This window comes from Ascaphus truei, chromosome 3 (assembly GCF_040206685.1).
Source record: "Ascaphus truei isolate aAscTru1 chromosome 3, aAscTru1.hap1, whole genome shotgun sequence".
NCBI classification, from domain to species: domain Eukaryota; kingdom Metazoa; phylum Chordata; class Amphibia; order Anura; family Ascaphidae; genus Ascaphus; species Ascaphus truei.
In genome coordinates, this window is record NC_134485.1 from 342,429,803 (window position 1) to 342,444,326 (window position 14,524).

The 14,524-nt window shown below is 41.2% G+C and overlaps 1 protein-coding gene across 1 annotated transcript in view; it reads left to right on the forward strand.

Moving 5' to 3' along the window:
• The window catches only part of SLC48A1 (solute carrier family 48 member 1), a 35,643-nt gene extending 23,635 nt beyond the window's left edge, over window positions 1-12,008 (forward strand). Inside the window, exons 3-4 of the mRNA XM_075591694.1 lie at window positions 7,133-7,300; window positions 9,857-12,008. Of these exons, the coding sequence (XP_075447809.1) occupies window positions 7,133-7,300; window positions 9,857-9,993 (305 nt within the window). The 3' untranslated portion in view covers window positions 9,994-12,008. The remainder of the gene's footprint in view (window positions 1-7,132; window positions 7,301-9,856) is intronic.
• The last annotated feature ends 2,516 nt before the right edge of the window (window positions 12,009-14,524 follow it).

Consider the following 14,524-nt stretch of genomic DNA (forward strand, 5'->3'; position numbering starts at 1 on the left):
AGGTAAATACACCTCAAAGCAATATGGGGGTTTTAAAGATGTGGTCTTGCATATTATATTGTTGGTTTGCTCCTTACGTCCTAGTTTTAGCATTTTAAATCCATTGGTTTGAAAATGAAAGCAAAAAATTGGGGAGGCATTAATGGTTGACTACTTTTCTGTACATAGGACAGAGCAGTCTTTTTAACGTGTGTAATGTTCCTTATTTAGCAAGCCAAGTACCTGATTGTTTCATATTTCGGACAATTCCAGTCAACAAAATTCCTCCTCTAAAATATTTTCATATGTTAGTCTGAGTTATTGCTCAAGATGCTGCATGTGAAGATGTCGTCTTGTGAGTTGCCTAATATTTATTGACTCCCACACATAATCTTTTCCAAATGACTACATTCCTGAGACTGGGGGAGAGAGGGGCTTTTTTTGTTTTTTTTAATGTTACATTGGGAATTACATAGTGCAAGTTCCCGAAACCCACGTGGGTTGATGAGCAGTAAACTCATTTCAACGCAAGCACTTCAGAGATCTTTCCACATTGGCATTGCAGGTCAGCTACAGAGCGGACGGGATGCACACTAGATGTGAGAGGAAATGATTGTTTTTGCCTTGCAGCATACAAAGTGGTTCTTGTCAACTAGCAAAAAGAACATTCAGTGTGCTCTTGACTATTGTCTCCCTTCCATTTTTCATTCGGTTTAGAGTTTCCTTTAGTAATCTGCTTAAACATGCAATGTCTTGCAGCACATTTAAAGAAATATCATACAATCTATTCTAGGGGGGGGTATGCATTTTTGGGGGTTTTATTTACTGTCGGCCTCACTGATATTTTCTTTAAAAAGCCACATTTTCAAATCACTGTTCCAAATGATTCGGTGTTTTTTTTTGTGTAAATGATTTTCAAACAGTACATGAAAAAAGTAAATGCATTGAACAGGGCTTGTAATGTTATTTATTACAAATACCCATTAAGTTGAGGAATCGGAGATTATGAATTGTACGGTTTGCAGCATAAAAGTGAATGCCCCTTGTTACATTTTGTTCAAATTTTGCCAGTGTGGGTGCAAGACGAGGCTGATTAATAGGTAGTGCCTCCGATAGCATTTCTGGTTTCACTATTTTACAGAAAAGAGAATTTTACATTTAAAAGTGCAGTTTTACTTGGTATTAGAGTAAGCCTCTTGAGGTAGTACAAATACCAGAATCATTTTAAACCATTACATATTGTCTGACAATGTTCTGTGTTTTTTAGCTACAAGGGGGACTCTGAGCAGGGCACTGACTGTCAGTCTTGTTTGCTCCACCCCAAATTTAGTCAGATTTATGGACCCAGCCTCCATGTCCTAAGACCACACGATGAGGGTAGTGAACTGACTGTATGGCATGTTATATCATTTACATTGTCCTTTAAAACATAAAAAAAAAACTTGTACTGCATTATAAATATTTATATTTGTCAATCACTGAGTTTTTAACCCAGGGATGGAAATATCCGGGACACCTGGTTGACAGGGCACCTAAAATGTTGCATAGTGCTGACGGTCCTGTCTGTTGCCGCCACAACCTGCAACCATGCACACCATCCTACTTGGCTAGCTCAGCCACAAAGCATTATAGGACGTGCTGTTGCTCGTCTGAGTGGTGACTGACTAGTCCGCACTACTCGGCTTACTCTTGCATGCAGGGAGAGAGTGTGGATGGGAGGATATGGAAGGGAGCACTGCCAGACCTTGCCCACCCTAGTTCTCAATTCTAACAGTGTGTGGCGGGACAGTAGGAGTTTGTGTGTCAATGTCTTGTCAGTGTGTCACACACATGCTAATAGGGCAGGTGGGGGGATATTTCGAGAGCCAAGACAGCCTTCCCTTCCCCCACTGGACCCTACAAATTCTGTCTGGCTTATATATTTGTCCACCCCCAAGATGGGTGCAGATAAGTGTTTACGTCTTTTAATTTTCGTTTTATGAACTGGTTTAGAAGTGGGGGCCCAGTTCTCGTTTTTACAGGATGGTAATATCATTGAAATTGCTGCTAATACATTTGACTACTTTGTTCAAAAACATATTTTTGTACACATTCTGTACTAATTGTCTTGAAGTAGCACTTTGTGCTTCTCATGCTTTTTAACTTTTCACATTTTAAAGTTGGGTGGTCCCACCGAGTACCACCCCTGGTTGCCATACAACTCTTAAGGTTCATTTATCACTTTGTGAAGTTATTCAGAAGATTTCTGTATTTTGAAGAACTGATTATGCAAAATAAAAACTTCTTGGTGGAGCTGACGATATAAGACTGGTTTAATGTCTTGCTCACTGAAATGTTGGCTGCTGCTATAGATATAATGTTTTTAATACGTGGGGCCAACTCCAGTCAAGTGTCAGGTTTTAAGGATATCCCTGCTTCAGCATGAGGGATATCCTTGAAACTAGACCTGTTGGTGACACTTGAGGACTGGAGTTGGCTACCCCTGTTTTAATGTATGCACCGTTTTGTGCTCCAGCAATACACGAACCATAACAATGTACATGTGGTGGGACTGAGAGAGCCATGAATGTGTAGCTAAGGTGGAACAAACTCCTATAGGTGAGGTTAATATACTGTACAGTAGTTAAACTGATTGGGATAGACGTGTGTCCTAAATATGAATAAACCCCCATTAAACAAATGGGGTCTGAGGCAGTAAGTTGGTAAATGGGAAGACTAGTTGGGACATGTGGTCCTTACCTATTGTCTCCAGGTTTCTCCAGATCATTTTCTGTGCTCTGAAAGCTCTTGATTTTGCTACATGCTTTATATTGACAAAGCCATTTTAAACAAGGTGACTTAATCATCACATTCTTCTTAGGCCAGGGCCATAGAGGGTTCAGCAGAGCGGAAGCGCGCTGACGCTGAGGCTCGCCTGCTGAAGTCAGCGCGATTCCATGGACTTGCAGGCGAGCCAGCGTGCGTGAAGGGAGCCGGGGGGAGGTGATTGGAGGCGGGGCAGTGACGTCGCTGGGCCAATCGTGACGTTGACGCGGCTTCAGGCTGATTGGATGTTTTCAGCCGACAGCGCGCTAAAAAACAGCTTGGCACTCGGCTGAAAATTCCAAAGCCTCAGCACGCCTGCGGATGCTCGCGTGAGCCCCCTCTCAAGGCATCCTCATTGAGGATGCAGGGGCTCAGCGCTGCTTGTCCTTCTATGGACGCAGCCTTACAGTTACTTGCTGTGCTTATTCTCAACAAAAGCAGTATGGTTATATTACGGGGACATATGTCAGTCTCCCGGCTACAAAATTGGGGCAAATAACATGCAGCAGATGTATTAAGAAAAGAGTGCTGTAGAAAGCCATCAGATTTTTTTATTTCCTCAATCTGGTGCATTTTTTATGTTCTTGCTCTAGTTTTGCAGCTGAGAGACTTTGCTACAGATTCCCCATATCTGTTGGTGGTTGTTGTGCTTTTAAGAGCTATAGTTTCAGGGAATCAATTTTTAAAATGCTGAATAACTTGCATGGCTAAAATAAAAAAAATTGCAGCCCCATTGGAAAAATAATGAAGTATTTTTGGCTGCTCGGCAGCTTAGCAAGCACATGAGATATAACAAATGTGGAAGTCAAACCACATGTCTGAGCGACTTTAAAAAGGGATTACAATGACTCTGCAGATTCAGATTTGCTGAGTCAGCGTGAGACGTCCTCTGTTAGCACCCAGAACCTCAACTCTAGTTTACTGGTCTAGAGATCAACAACAAACTCCATACAGTGATTGAGATTTATTAGATATGGGACTACAATACGAAGTGACAGTGAATAAATGCCACATATATTGTATACTACCGTTGCTTGGGGTCCCCCCCCAACAAAACAGGTTTTTCCGAAAAACAGACCTTGCATTTATTTGCAATTTGATTTTAATTATTTTAAGGTCGTATTTATCATTTTAAAGCCCCTCCAAATTCCACGTAACCTGCAATGTCATATTTCATTAGGATCCAGCAAAGGGTTAATTGCTAAATGAAGTCAGAATGCTATAGTAATTCAGACTGAATTCAATGGCCTTTTCGTAGAAGATTTGAAGTATCCATATTTGAGTCCCTGCAAAAACCATTTTTACGTCGGCATGTCTCAAATTGGAAACTCAGAGTTTGATGGTGAAATATGTGATTGGGATGAAAAAGTAGAGCCAATATTTTTGAATGAAGTGTCAATGCAGATTTAGCACTGCAGATTTAGCACTATCACTTGTGGGTTACTGTTGAGAGTTGAATTTAATTCCCAAATTTGGAAAAACTATTAAACATATCTAAGATGATGGAAGGGGGGGGGGGGGGGTGGCGGATCTGGGGGGAGAGACAGTCTAAAGAAAAATGAACTGTGTTTGCTGCTGCTGTTTTGTCACAGTTTCTTATACTGGTGGGAGGTCATTTCCCACATGACTTGAGTAAATGTGTTTCTGTTAATATGTGCCTGAGCTGTGCAGTATGACACTGCACTTTTTCTGTCTCTGCCAAGTCATCAAGCTGTATCTTTTTAACACCGAGATGGGAAAAAGCTTTGGCGCCTAATGTTTTAATCCCTGGAGTCTGTCTAGCAGTGCTGAATGATCTGTCGGTCACCGCCACGACTGGCAGTAGCGTTCTTGTTCCTGCTTGGCTAGTAGAACATCAAAACAGGATTGGGCGAGCTGTGACTGGTAGTGGTGGTTACGGACAGGTCCAGCCACTGCCATGCCGCTTAGTGGGAGGTATATGGGAGAGGAGGAGAAGGGAGATCAGAGGCACTCAAGGGCTAGGGGTTGGAGTGAGGCAGGGGGAGCTCGAAGACTCTGCCCGCGCCTGCTCTGTGATGTCAGTGCACTGTGCTACTCATCAAAACGTTGGCTCCTAAAAATTATAGCTGGCTTTTTTTGGTCCACCACAGGGGGAAAAAATCCTGAAGTTAAATATCAAGCATTGCCGTTGCATCAAAGTATCATTGTGCTTTGTCAGTTTTGCTTCACTAACATTATTAGTTGGTGATTTGGGGTATGGTTTTGGAGCAGTTTAGGGGAGTAGTTGCTTGTAGCAATAGTAGCCTATATTGAGATTTATTAATGTAATGGAGCATGGTTGTGGCATTTCAATCTGCCAGGTCTGAGGTGGTGTTTAAACCCTCTTGCTAATGCCAAATATAAGCAGCTCCTGTAACAAGCTTCATGCATATAACGCAGGAGCATATTGATGCATATGAGTTTTGTTTTTGTAAGTTGCGCCATCTTCATACATGTCCAAAGTGATGAAAAATAGCTACAATGTTCTCACCATAAGAGGAGCAGCCTATAATTTTGAAAGCCCATAAATAGTTTGCTTAAGAAATACAATATAGATACAAAGTATTCTTTGGGCACATAGTGTATGTGGGCACATATGTCCCATGTGTTGTAATATTGTTTGCATGACATTTCTAACACAGTGGCTTCCTGTCAGTGATTTAGGATAGGCCAGGGGTGTGCAAACTGGGGGGCGCAAAATGTTCTGAGGGGTGAGGGGTGGTGGCTGCGGCAGTTATAGGGGCCCTGCGCTTCCCTGAAGGCATTTAAATGCCGGGGATAGCGCGAGGCCTCTAACTTGACTTACTTTAACATTCCAGCAACCCAACGTCAAATGACGCCGCGGGGGAACATGACATCATTTGATGCCGAGCAGGGAGGGCAGCGCAGGCAGGGTGGGGAGAAGAGAGGGAAGTTGAATTCTACAAAGAATTTGGCCAGGTGGAAGTGTGCATGCTGTAAATGGCAAATATGGTACCAGTTATATGTTAAATGTACAGTTATTCATATGCTTTTAGTGCTCTAAGTCAGGGGTGAGCAAACCTTTTATGCAGAGCCCCCCTTACCCATACGTCTAAATACTTACATACTTCAACATTTTTAAAACAGTTAAAAATTACAATTTTTAATTTTTTTTTTTTTAGTAACATGGCTTGGGTCGGCTCATTTTATCTATGGCTGGGATTATGGTGCTGGCGTCGCTGCATGCACACTTGCGTGCGCACGCCCGGCAACCACTCTGCTGTATTTTCTTATGGGAGCTACCCCCTTGCCTGCGCGCCTAGAGGCGGATACGCGCATTGACGCGGCAGCGTTTTGAAAATACAACAACTTTTGTATTTTCAGGCGGCTGCTGCAAGACAGCACACATGAGCTGGTTCAGCCAATTAAGGCGAACCAGCTTCGTTAGTAGCATGTTCCAGAAAGGACAAAATGCAGTGATTAAGCCTGAATTTCAAAGCCATTCTTACATTTGCTATGTAGGGCACCTTTCAGAGAATGCAAATTACTTTGGTGGTCAGATTATTATATATATCTATCGTATCTCTATCTATCCTATCTATCCTGTGTTTCTCCATAAAACAACTTCAATACCAAAAACACATTATAACCCATTTACTTGAATTGGCCATAAAAGGACATGTTTTGTGCTGAAAGGTGTCCTATGGAGGGGCACGGCTCAGTAAATGTAGCACATAATGTATGTCAATTGAAAGTGAAGAATAGGGAGGTGGGACTTTTATGTAGCTTAATTACTCTACCATAAAAGGAAACTATTGAGTTCTTCTGAGAAACAAGATGCATTGTGACCACTTGCCATTTGTGTTACTGTTTTTTCTGTTGGACAATTAGACTTCATTGTTTGTTTTTGTATAGCGCTGCCAATTTTACATAGTGCTTTACAGAAACATTTCTCAGGCACAGGTCCCTGCCCCATAGAGCTTACAGTCTATGTTTTTGGTGCCTGGGGCAAGTGACTTGCCCAAGGTCACAAGGATCTAACACCAGGAATTGAACCAGGTTCCCCTGCTTCAAACTCGGTGCCAGTAGTGTGTTTTACTCACTGAGCCATTCCTTCAGTCCTTATGTCCTCTGCTTCTATTTAAGGAGTAACCCACTGAATGGACTACAGTTACCTTCCCTGTGTCATTAAATAAATGTATATAAATAAAACTAACCGCTTCTTTGCTGATGTGGACAGCAGAACATTGTTTAATGAACTGCTGGCCCCTATGGTGAAGGTGTTGAATCCTGTCCGGTACACAAGCCTCAACACAAATTCTCAGTAATGCTATTTAGCAAACGTGCCTGGGCCCTTCCACTGACCATTGTTTTTGTTGTTTCCCAGGTGTGCTGGCACTTTGGGCGCTCATTACACACATCATGTACGTGCAGGACTTCTGGCGGACATGGCTGAAAGGGCTGCGTTTCTTCCTCTTCATCGGGATTCTCCTCTTCGTGCTTGCACTGGTGGCATTCATCTCATTCCTTACTTTAGCCATAACAAGAAAGCAGTGTAAGTATTGGAAAGTGTTAGCGCCTTGATCTACAAACAAAAAAATAACTACTGTACTTGTGTTTTTTTTTCAGACCAATTAACGTAAGATCAGTAAAAACAGATATACTGTATTGTATGTCTTTATTTATATAGCGCCATTAATGTACATAGCGCTTCACAGTAGTAATAATACATGTGGTAATCAAATAAATAACAGATAATATAAATAACAGATCATGGGAATAAGTGCTTCAGACATAAAAGTAACATTAAGGAAGAGGAGTCCCTGCTCCGAGGAGTTTACAGTCTAATTGGTAGGTAGGGAGAACGTACAGAGACAGTAGGAGGGAGTTCTGGTAAGTGTGTCTGCAGGGGGCCAAGCTTTATGTATCATGTGTCCAGTATTATCCACAGTGCTATTCATATGCTTGTTTAAGCAAGTTTGTCTTAAGGTGGGTCTTAAAAGTGGATAGAGAGGGTGCTAGTCGGGTACTGAGGGGAAGGGCATTCCAGAGGTGTGGGGCAGTCAGTGAAAAAGGTTTAAGGCGGGAGAGGGCTTTAGATACAAAGTGGGTAGAAAGAAGACATCCTTGAGAAGAACACAAGAGTCTGGATGGTGCATAACGAGAAATTAGGGCTGAGATGTAAGGAGGGGCAGAAGAGTGTAAAGCTTTAAAAGTGAGCAGGAGAATTGAGTGTGAGATGCGGGATTTGATCGGAAGCCAGGAGAGGGATTTCATGAGGGGACATGCTGAGACAGATCTAGGAAAGAGTAGAGTGATTCTGGCAGCAGCATTTAGGATAGATTGTAGGGGAGACAGGTGAGAGGCGGGAAGGCCGGACAACAGGAGGTTACAGTAATCAAGACTGGAGAGAATGAGGGCCTGAGTCAGAGTTTTAGCAGTCGAGCAACAGAGGAAAGGGCGTATCTTTGTTATATTGCGGAGGAAAAAGCAACAGGTTTTAGATATGTTTTGAATGTGAGAGAGAAGTCGAGTGTGACCCCTAGGCAGCGTGCTTGGGCTACTGGGTGAATGATCGTAGTTCCAACAGTAATGTGGAAGGAGGTAGTAGGGCCAGGTTTGGGAGGAAGTATGAGGAGCTCTGTTTTAGCCATGTTGAGTTTAGGGCGGCGGAGGGCCATCCAGGATGATATAGCAGAAAGACATTCAGAAACTTTGGTTTGTACAGCAGGTATAAGGTCGAGTGTTGAAAAGTACATTTGTGTGTCGTCAGCATAGAGGTGATATTTAAACCCAAAAGATGTTATTAGGTCACCTAGAGAGAGTGTGTACAGAGAAAAGAAACTGTGATTTGTTTACCCAAAATCAAGCAGCGTCTGTGTGCAAGGATCTTCTAATAATGAATAGTAGCTCACTTATGTGATAATTTGATAAGCCTTCTGTCACTCTTGCAGGAAACCGCGTCTTTCTTTGAATATTCCACAGGGCATAAGCCTGCAAGCAAATGCTAGAGTCCCAGAGATGAACTAAAGGTTGATAACCAAGAGATTGGAAATGGTTTTAAGTGAAGAAAACATTTAGTCAACCAGAGAACACAATTGTTCTTTATTTTGGGTAAAGAAATAACAGTACTCTGTGTGCAAGGAGCTTCTGATTTAGATATGTAGATATAGATCAGCCGCTGTGCTACAGTATCTGCTATAACACAAAAATTGCTAATAGCTAAATTGCTACGACACTTCTTCGTAGTCCGAATTTCAGAAAAGACCTAATTTTACTAAGATGCTTTTTTCTAAAAGTATCAGGCATTAAAAACGCCTGCTAATTCTGATGGCCCCTAAAGTGATGTGATATTAACAACGTCACTATTGGACAGAGCTTCAGTTCATTGCAATGTTTTGCAGGCCCACCTGGCGGCAACACTGTTTCATCAATAAATGAAGGGATTATGCAACAGTATAAAAGTCTGATTTAATGCATAACCTGGAATTTATGAAAGCACAGACTGTATTCATTAAACTGCAATACTGCCGATCACGTCACCATTGCAGGAAAATGGCTATTGAGTTAAATGGCAGTTTTCTCACGGATCTCGCTGCAATCTGCAGTGTCCCAGCTCAATGACGCGAGAACCTGAACTCCTGATCACCTCATCCCAGGCTGTATTCTAATCTAACACACCGCTTGTTCTTTGTGTGATAATGGTCCACTGGCTTTAACCCTTTCACTGCAGCATAAGGGTTTATATAAAGGATTTTTATTCTTTACCCACCTCCCTGTTTTTATTATTATTACAGTACAGTATTATTATTTATTAGGTTCCTTCAGATGAATAAAGTAATTTGCCCTCTGACATATATATTTCACTTTCTGAACTTAAATAATATATTTGCTTCCCGTGCAGCTGTTACTGTATACATAATGTCATAATGATCAAGTTCAAAAGGAAGATGAGGGTGGAATTGTAAACATAAGCAGCAGAACATTTCTACATATGTAACTTTAAATAGAGCTAGCAATTGATTCAAGTTCAGAAATCCATTTTTCAGTTTCTGTATTACTCCTACTTTAACACCATTTTTTTGTTCTACACTTCTATGTCTACATGCAGCCATAAAGGATCCAAAGAGTTTCTACTTGTCTTGTGTCTGGAGCGTCATGTCCATGAAATGGGCCTTCCTGCTCAGCCTCTACTCTCATCGATACAGGAAAGAGTTTGCCGACATCAGCATCCTCAGCGACTTCTGATCCATAGAGACTCCTGATGAAGGACTGGGGGAAAATGTTGGATTTAAAATATATATATTTCTGTATATACATACCAGTACCCTCTGCTGTTTTAGCAGGAAGGCTTCTGCAGTAAAAGACGTCAAGAAGATGGAGCAAGGGTTGGAAGACCATGAACTACTACTTTTGCAGCCGTGTTATTGCTTCCCCCGCAACTTTTTTTTTAAAAAACAATTTCTTTTTAAATATCATTCTTATACCTGGAAGTCCTTTCCTGATTTGAGGGACTTGTGATGCTTTTCTGGCTCTTAAACAGCAGCAATTATTTAACGCTTTTCAAACAAAATTAATTTGCCTAATCAGTTTCTCTGACCTCCCCAGATGCAAGTAGATTAAAAATCATTGCATTGGCAACGAGGCGGGGCATATCTTCAGAAAATCCCCGTGTTTTGTTTACTCGCCCCATCAGCAGAATCTAATATTTTCTTCAAAGGATATTTGTTTGGATAGATGGTTTCTCTCTTTTTACAATGTGCGTGTTTGTCTTTTCGAGACTTGACTCGTTCTGTGCCAGAAACCCCTTTTTTAAACCATTTGTACAGGCAGCGCATTAAGTGGGTTGTCAAGTGAAAGGGACGCAAGGGATTTGTTTTTAGAGAGCAGGACTGCAAACCTGCAGCATTTACTTTTATAGACATGGGGTTTGTGTGAGGTTTTCTAGGATTATCTAGTAACATGTTATGACGTCTACAGTTTAATATGATCCATGCATTGGGTGGGCTTGCCCAATTTATGTATTGTGCCGACTGATAGACCTCTCACTGGAAATTCACAAACCATCCAAAGCTTTGGAAACGCTACATTCAAATTAATCTGATGGGCTTCAGAAATTAGTGATATATACAAAGGAAATACACTCCATATATTACATATCCATAAATACTTCCCGACAGGAATGGTGCTCAGGTGCAAAATCTGGGTATAATGCCCATGTCCTAAAAGCACTGATTTGTAATTTTTTATTTTAAATCTATAATATATATATATATATATATATATATATATATATATATATATATATATATATATATATATATATATATATATATATATATATATATATATATATACTGACCTTTCTGGCACAGAATAAGTTTTTTAATTAGTCTTTGTACAGTATATTTGCCTTTATAATCATCTTTTTTTATGAAGTGTACATTGGAATTTATCCTAATAACAGCTGCATTAATTAAGATGGGAAGCAATGTGCGCGTCTATGCTAACGTACTCTTTTTTGTTTTGTACCGCATTATTTGCATTCAATGCTGAGGTGCAGTAATCCTCACCTTGAAAATGCAATTCCACATACAGAGCACAACTGCTAAAATGCACAAAAACACTCCTCCGCCCTAATGTTAGGAGTCCTGAACCAATATGTTGTGAAGCTGTCTTCCCATTAGTTTCATAGCTTATTGAATGTAGTCCATACGTATTAACATTTCCTGCTCATTAATAACTGGGATCGTTATCGTGGGGTATTTTGAGCAGTGTTGAACAGTCAAAACAATTTCATGCAAGTGTATATTGTACATGTGGCAATTGCTCTGTTGAAAATCACCCAATTTCAGTTGATGTGTTATGTGGGACTCTATAAGAAAGCATTCAAAAATGTACAGTGTAATCATATCATCGAGTTTGTTGGCAGGATCTGCCTTGTGTCCCAGTTCCACCACATTGCTGTTCAAGATCAATATCCTCAGTATAAATCACGGAGGGTTTATTGAAAAGTTAGCAAGGGTCAACCCCAGAAGTAGTTCAGCTTTCTAGAACTTCTATAAAAACCAGCTGTGACCTGAAATTCAGAGATCCGAGTTCAGCCTGTCTTAGATCCGAGAGACAATGTGACAGCCAATTGTACACGGTTGGACAAATATAACACTTGCAATGTATTTTGAAATGTTTCTGTTTCTTATGATGGTGATATTAATACAAGTCTATAATTAACTTGAGAAAATAGATGAATTGTGAGAAACCAACTGGTATTTCCTAATTTACCCCACTTTGGTGACATACAGTGAAAGACCAACATGGAATTTCGTAGAACAGGTTCATTTTTAAATAAGAAATGCACACGTATATTTTTTCCCAGCCTGGAATATTTGTATTTCCCATAACCCTCGAGATGCTAGTTAGACATTCGATCATGCGTTAAAAGGTGTACAGGTGACAAAAGAAAGCATATTATACTTGATGACTTTTTTTAAAATTTATTTTTTAAAGGTGCAAGGTACGCACCACATTTTCTTCCATGGTCACAGCACCCCATATTGTATGGCCAGACAAACATGATTGCAATACATCCGTTTTGGATTGTTGACCTATTTGCCTTTTAAGGAGATCACATGATATTCTGTCCTGCATAGTTTCTTTTCAGTGTAAATTAAATGCTGACCCTCAAAGAAGAAAAAAAATTCCAGTTTATAGCTCACAAGCACAAAATATCCTGTGAATTGTATAAGTATTAAAATCTAACTTTTATTATTAACCTAATGGAATATATGGTGGGGAGAGAAGTGTGCAGGAGTACTAATATTGACTCAAAAACACTGCGCCAATTCAAGATAAAAAGAGCCTTATAGAACCACTGAGTTTAAATACTCAAATTTAGAGGTAACAGTATTTATGGTACACTAGCTCAGCTGTTAATGATTGGAATAAAAAAGGAATCACTGATCAATCATGACACACAACACCCCACCCCCCCATGAATATAGGCATGTCCTGTATTATGCTTGTGACCCCTCAAATCTTTATTTCATCTATATATTTATAAAAATCGAGGGCTAATTCTTCATAACAGATCATAATCAGCAGAGCGTAACACCAGTGCATTAGATCACCCGTCCTGCTATATTTAAAATCCTCAGCAAAACGTGAGATGTTTGATCGCTTCGGGGAAGAAAAACGCAGGGTGCATAGAGCACCAGTTAAAAACACGCTCTCCCAGCAGAAGAAAAATATTTTAAAAGATGCTGGTTCGCATCTATCGGTGGGATGAGCGAGTGGCGAGTTCCACCATGTTAGACTCCACTCTCCCTTGTGATGTCATCAAAGAACGTAACCTACTTCTGACGTAGGTTTCGTGTATTCACTACACTTTCTCAAGGCAAAGTCAATTACAGGCTGAGCGTGGGGATTTAAAAGTATATTATAAGTGAAATGCTGTACCCTGCTGAATTTGTTACCATATTTTGCATGTTGCAGATTTGGTTGCACCAAATTTGTGGACAGAGATTTAGGTGGATTGTTTAATGCTTCATTGGTTATGAACAATCTGTTTACAGTCTTACACCTTTAGGTCAGGGACTGCAAAGCATCGCTACACACAAGGTTAAATATAATAAACACCTCTAGGCATATCCAAAGTAATTAAAGGTGTGTCGGACTGTCGTCAGAAGAGTGGTTGGTGGTGCATGGTAAAGGTAGGTAATGATCAGTGGGGATCACAGAAGTGATCCAAATACCAGCACAGCACATAGGGTAGAAGATAAAAGTATTCAGTACATAACGGAGACATATCCCGGCGTTTCCGACCCCTAAATAAGGTCCCAATGGAGACCGAAATGTTGGGCTATGTCTGCATGATGCACTGAATAATTACTTTTTAAAGTGAAACTTCTTTAGCGGCACCTATCACACAAAAAGTTCCCTGGCAGTAAATTTCCTTGAAGGTCACAGAAGTACAGACCCGGAAGTGATGTCACTGCTGGCAGAAGAGGCCATCAGCGATGTCAGTGTTGCCAGCTCCCACCAGTCACCGGAGAGGAGGAATACACACACTCTCTGAGATCACCTCTTTGGACGTGGGCTGTGAGCTCCGGGCGCTATGTCCATGCAGCTCCGCCAGGGGGAGGAGAGGGGGGTGGGGAGGCTGCTCCGGACTGAGGGGACTCGGCCTGCTTGTGTCCGGTAACGAGGAAGGTGGCGGGTCGGTGGCGCTGGATCATCTGTCTGACACACTCCCCCCGCACCGAGCACATGGCACCGCCGTCGCCCACCTCCCCACAGCATCAAGTGCTCCGGCTCCCCCGAGATCTCTTCTTCGGCCGGAAGGTGCACCGTGTCCCTGCAGCTCTGGGGGTGGGTGGGGGGGGGGGGGAGAGAGAGTGTGGAAAGAGCCTGCGGGACATGGTGAGCTCACCTTTCACCCCAGTGCCACACTTGGAAGACACACACACAGTGATACACACACTGACATTGACTGATGCACACACGCACAGTGACATACACAAATTCACAGTTACTACAAATATAGAAGTGTAAATAGCTAAAACACTCATTCTAAGTCAAACTTCTTTTTGTTTTGGCACTGAAACTGTTTTCATTTGTAATTAAAAACATCACCATCACAAATACAATTTCTGTGACAAAAGACAAAGAAGTTTCACTTACAATGTGAATGCTCGGCACACACTTTTTTTTTTCTACCCCTTGTGCTGTGCTGGTATTTGGATCACTTCTATGATCCCGACAGAGCTAATGATATATCTAT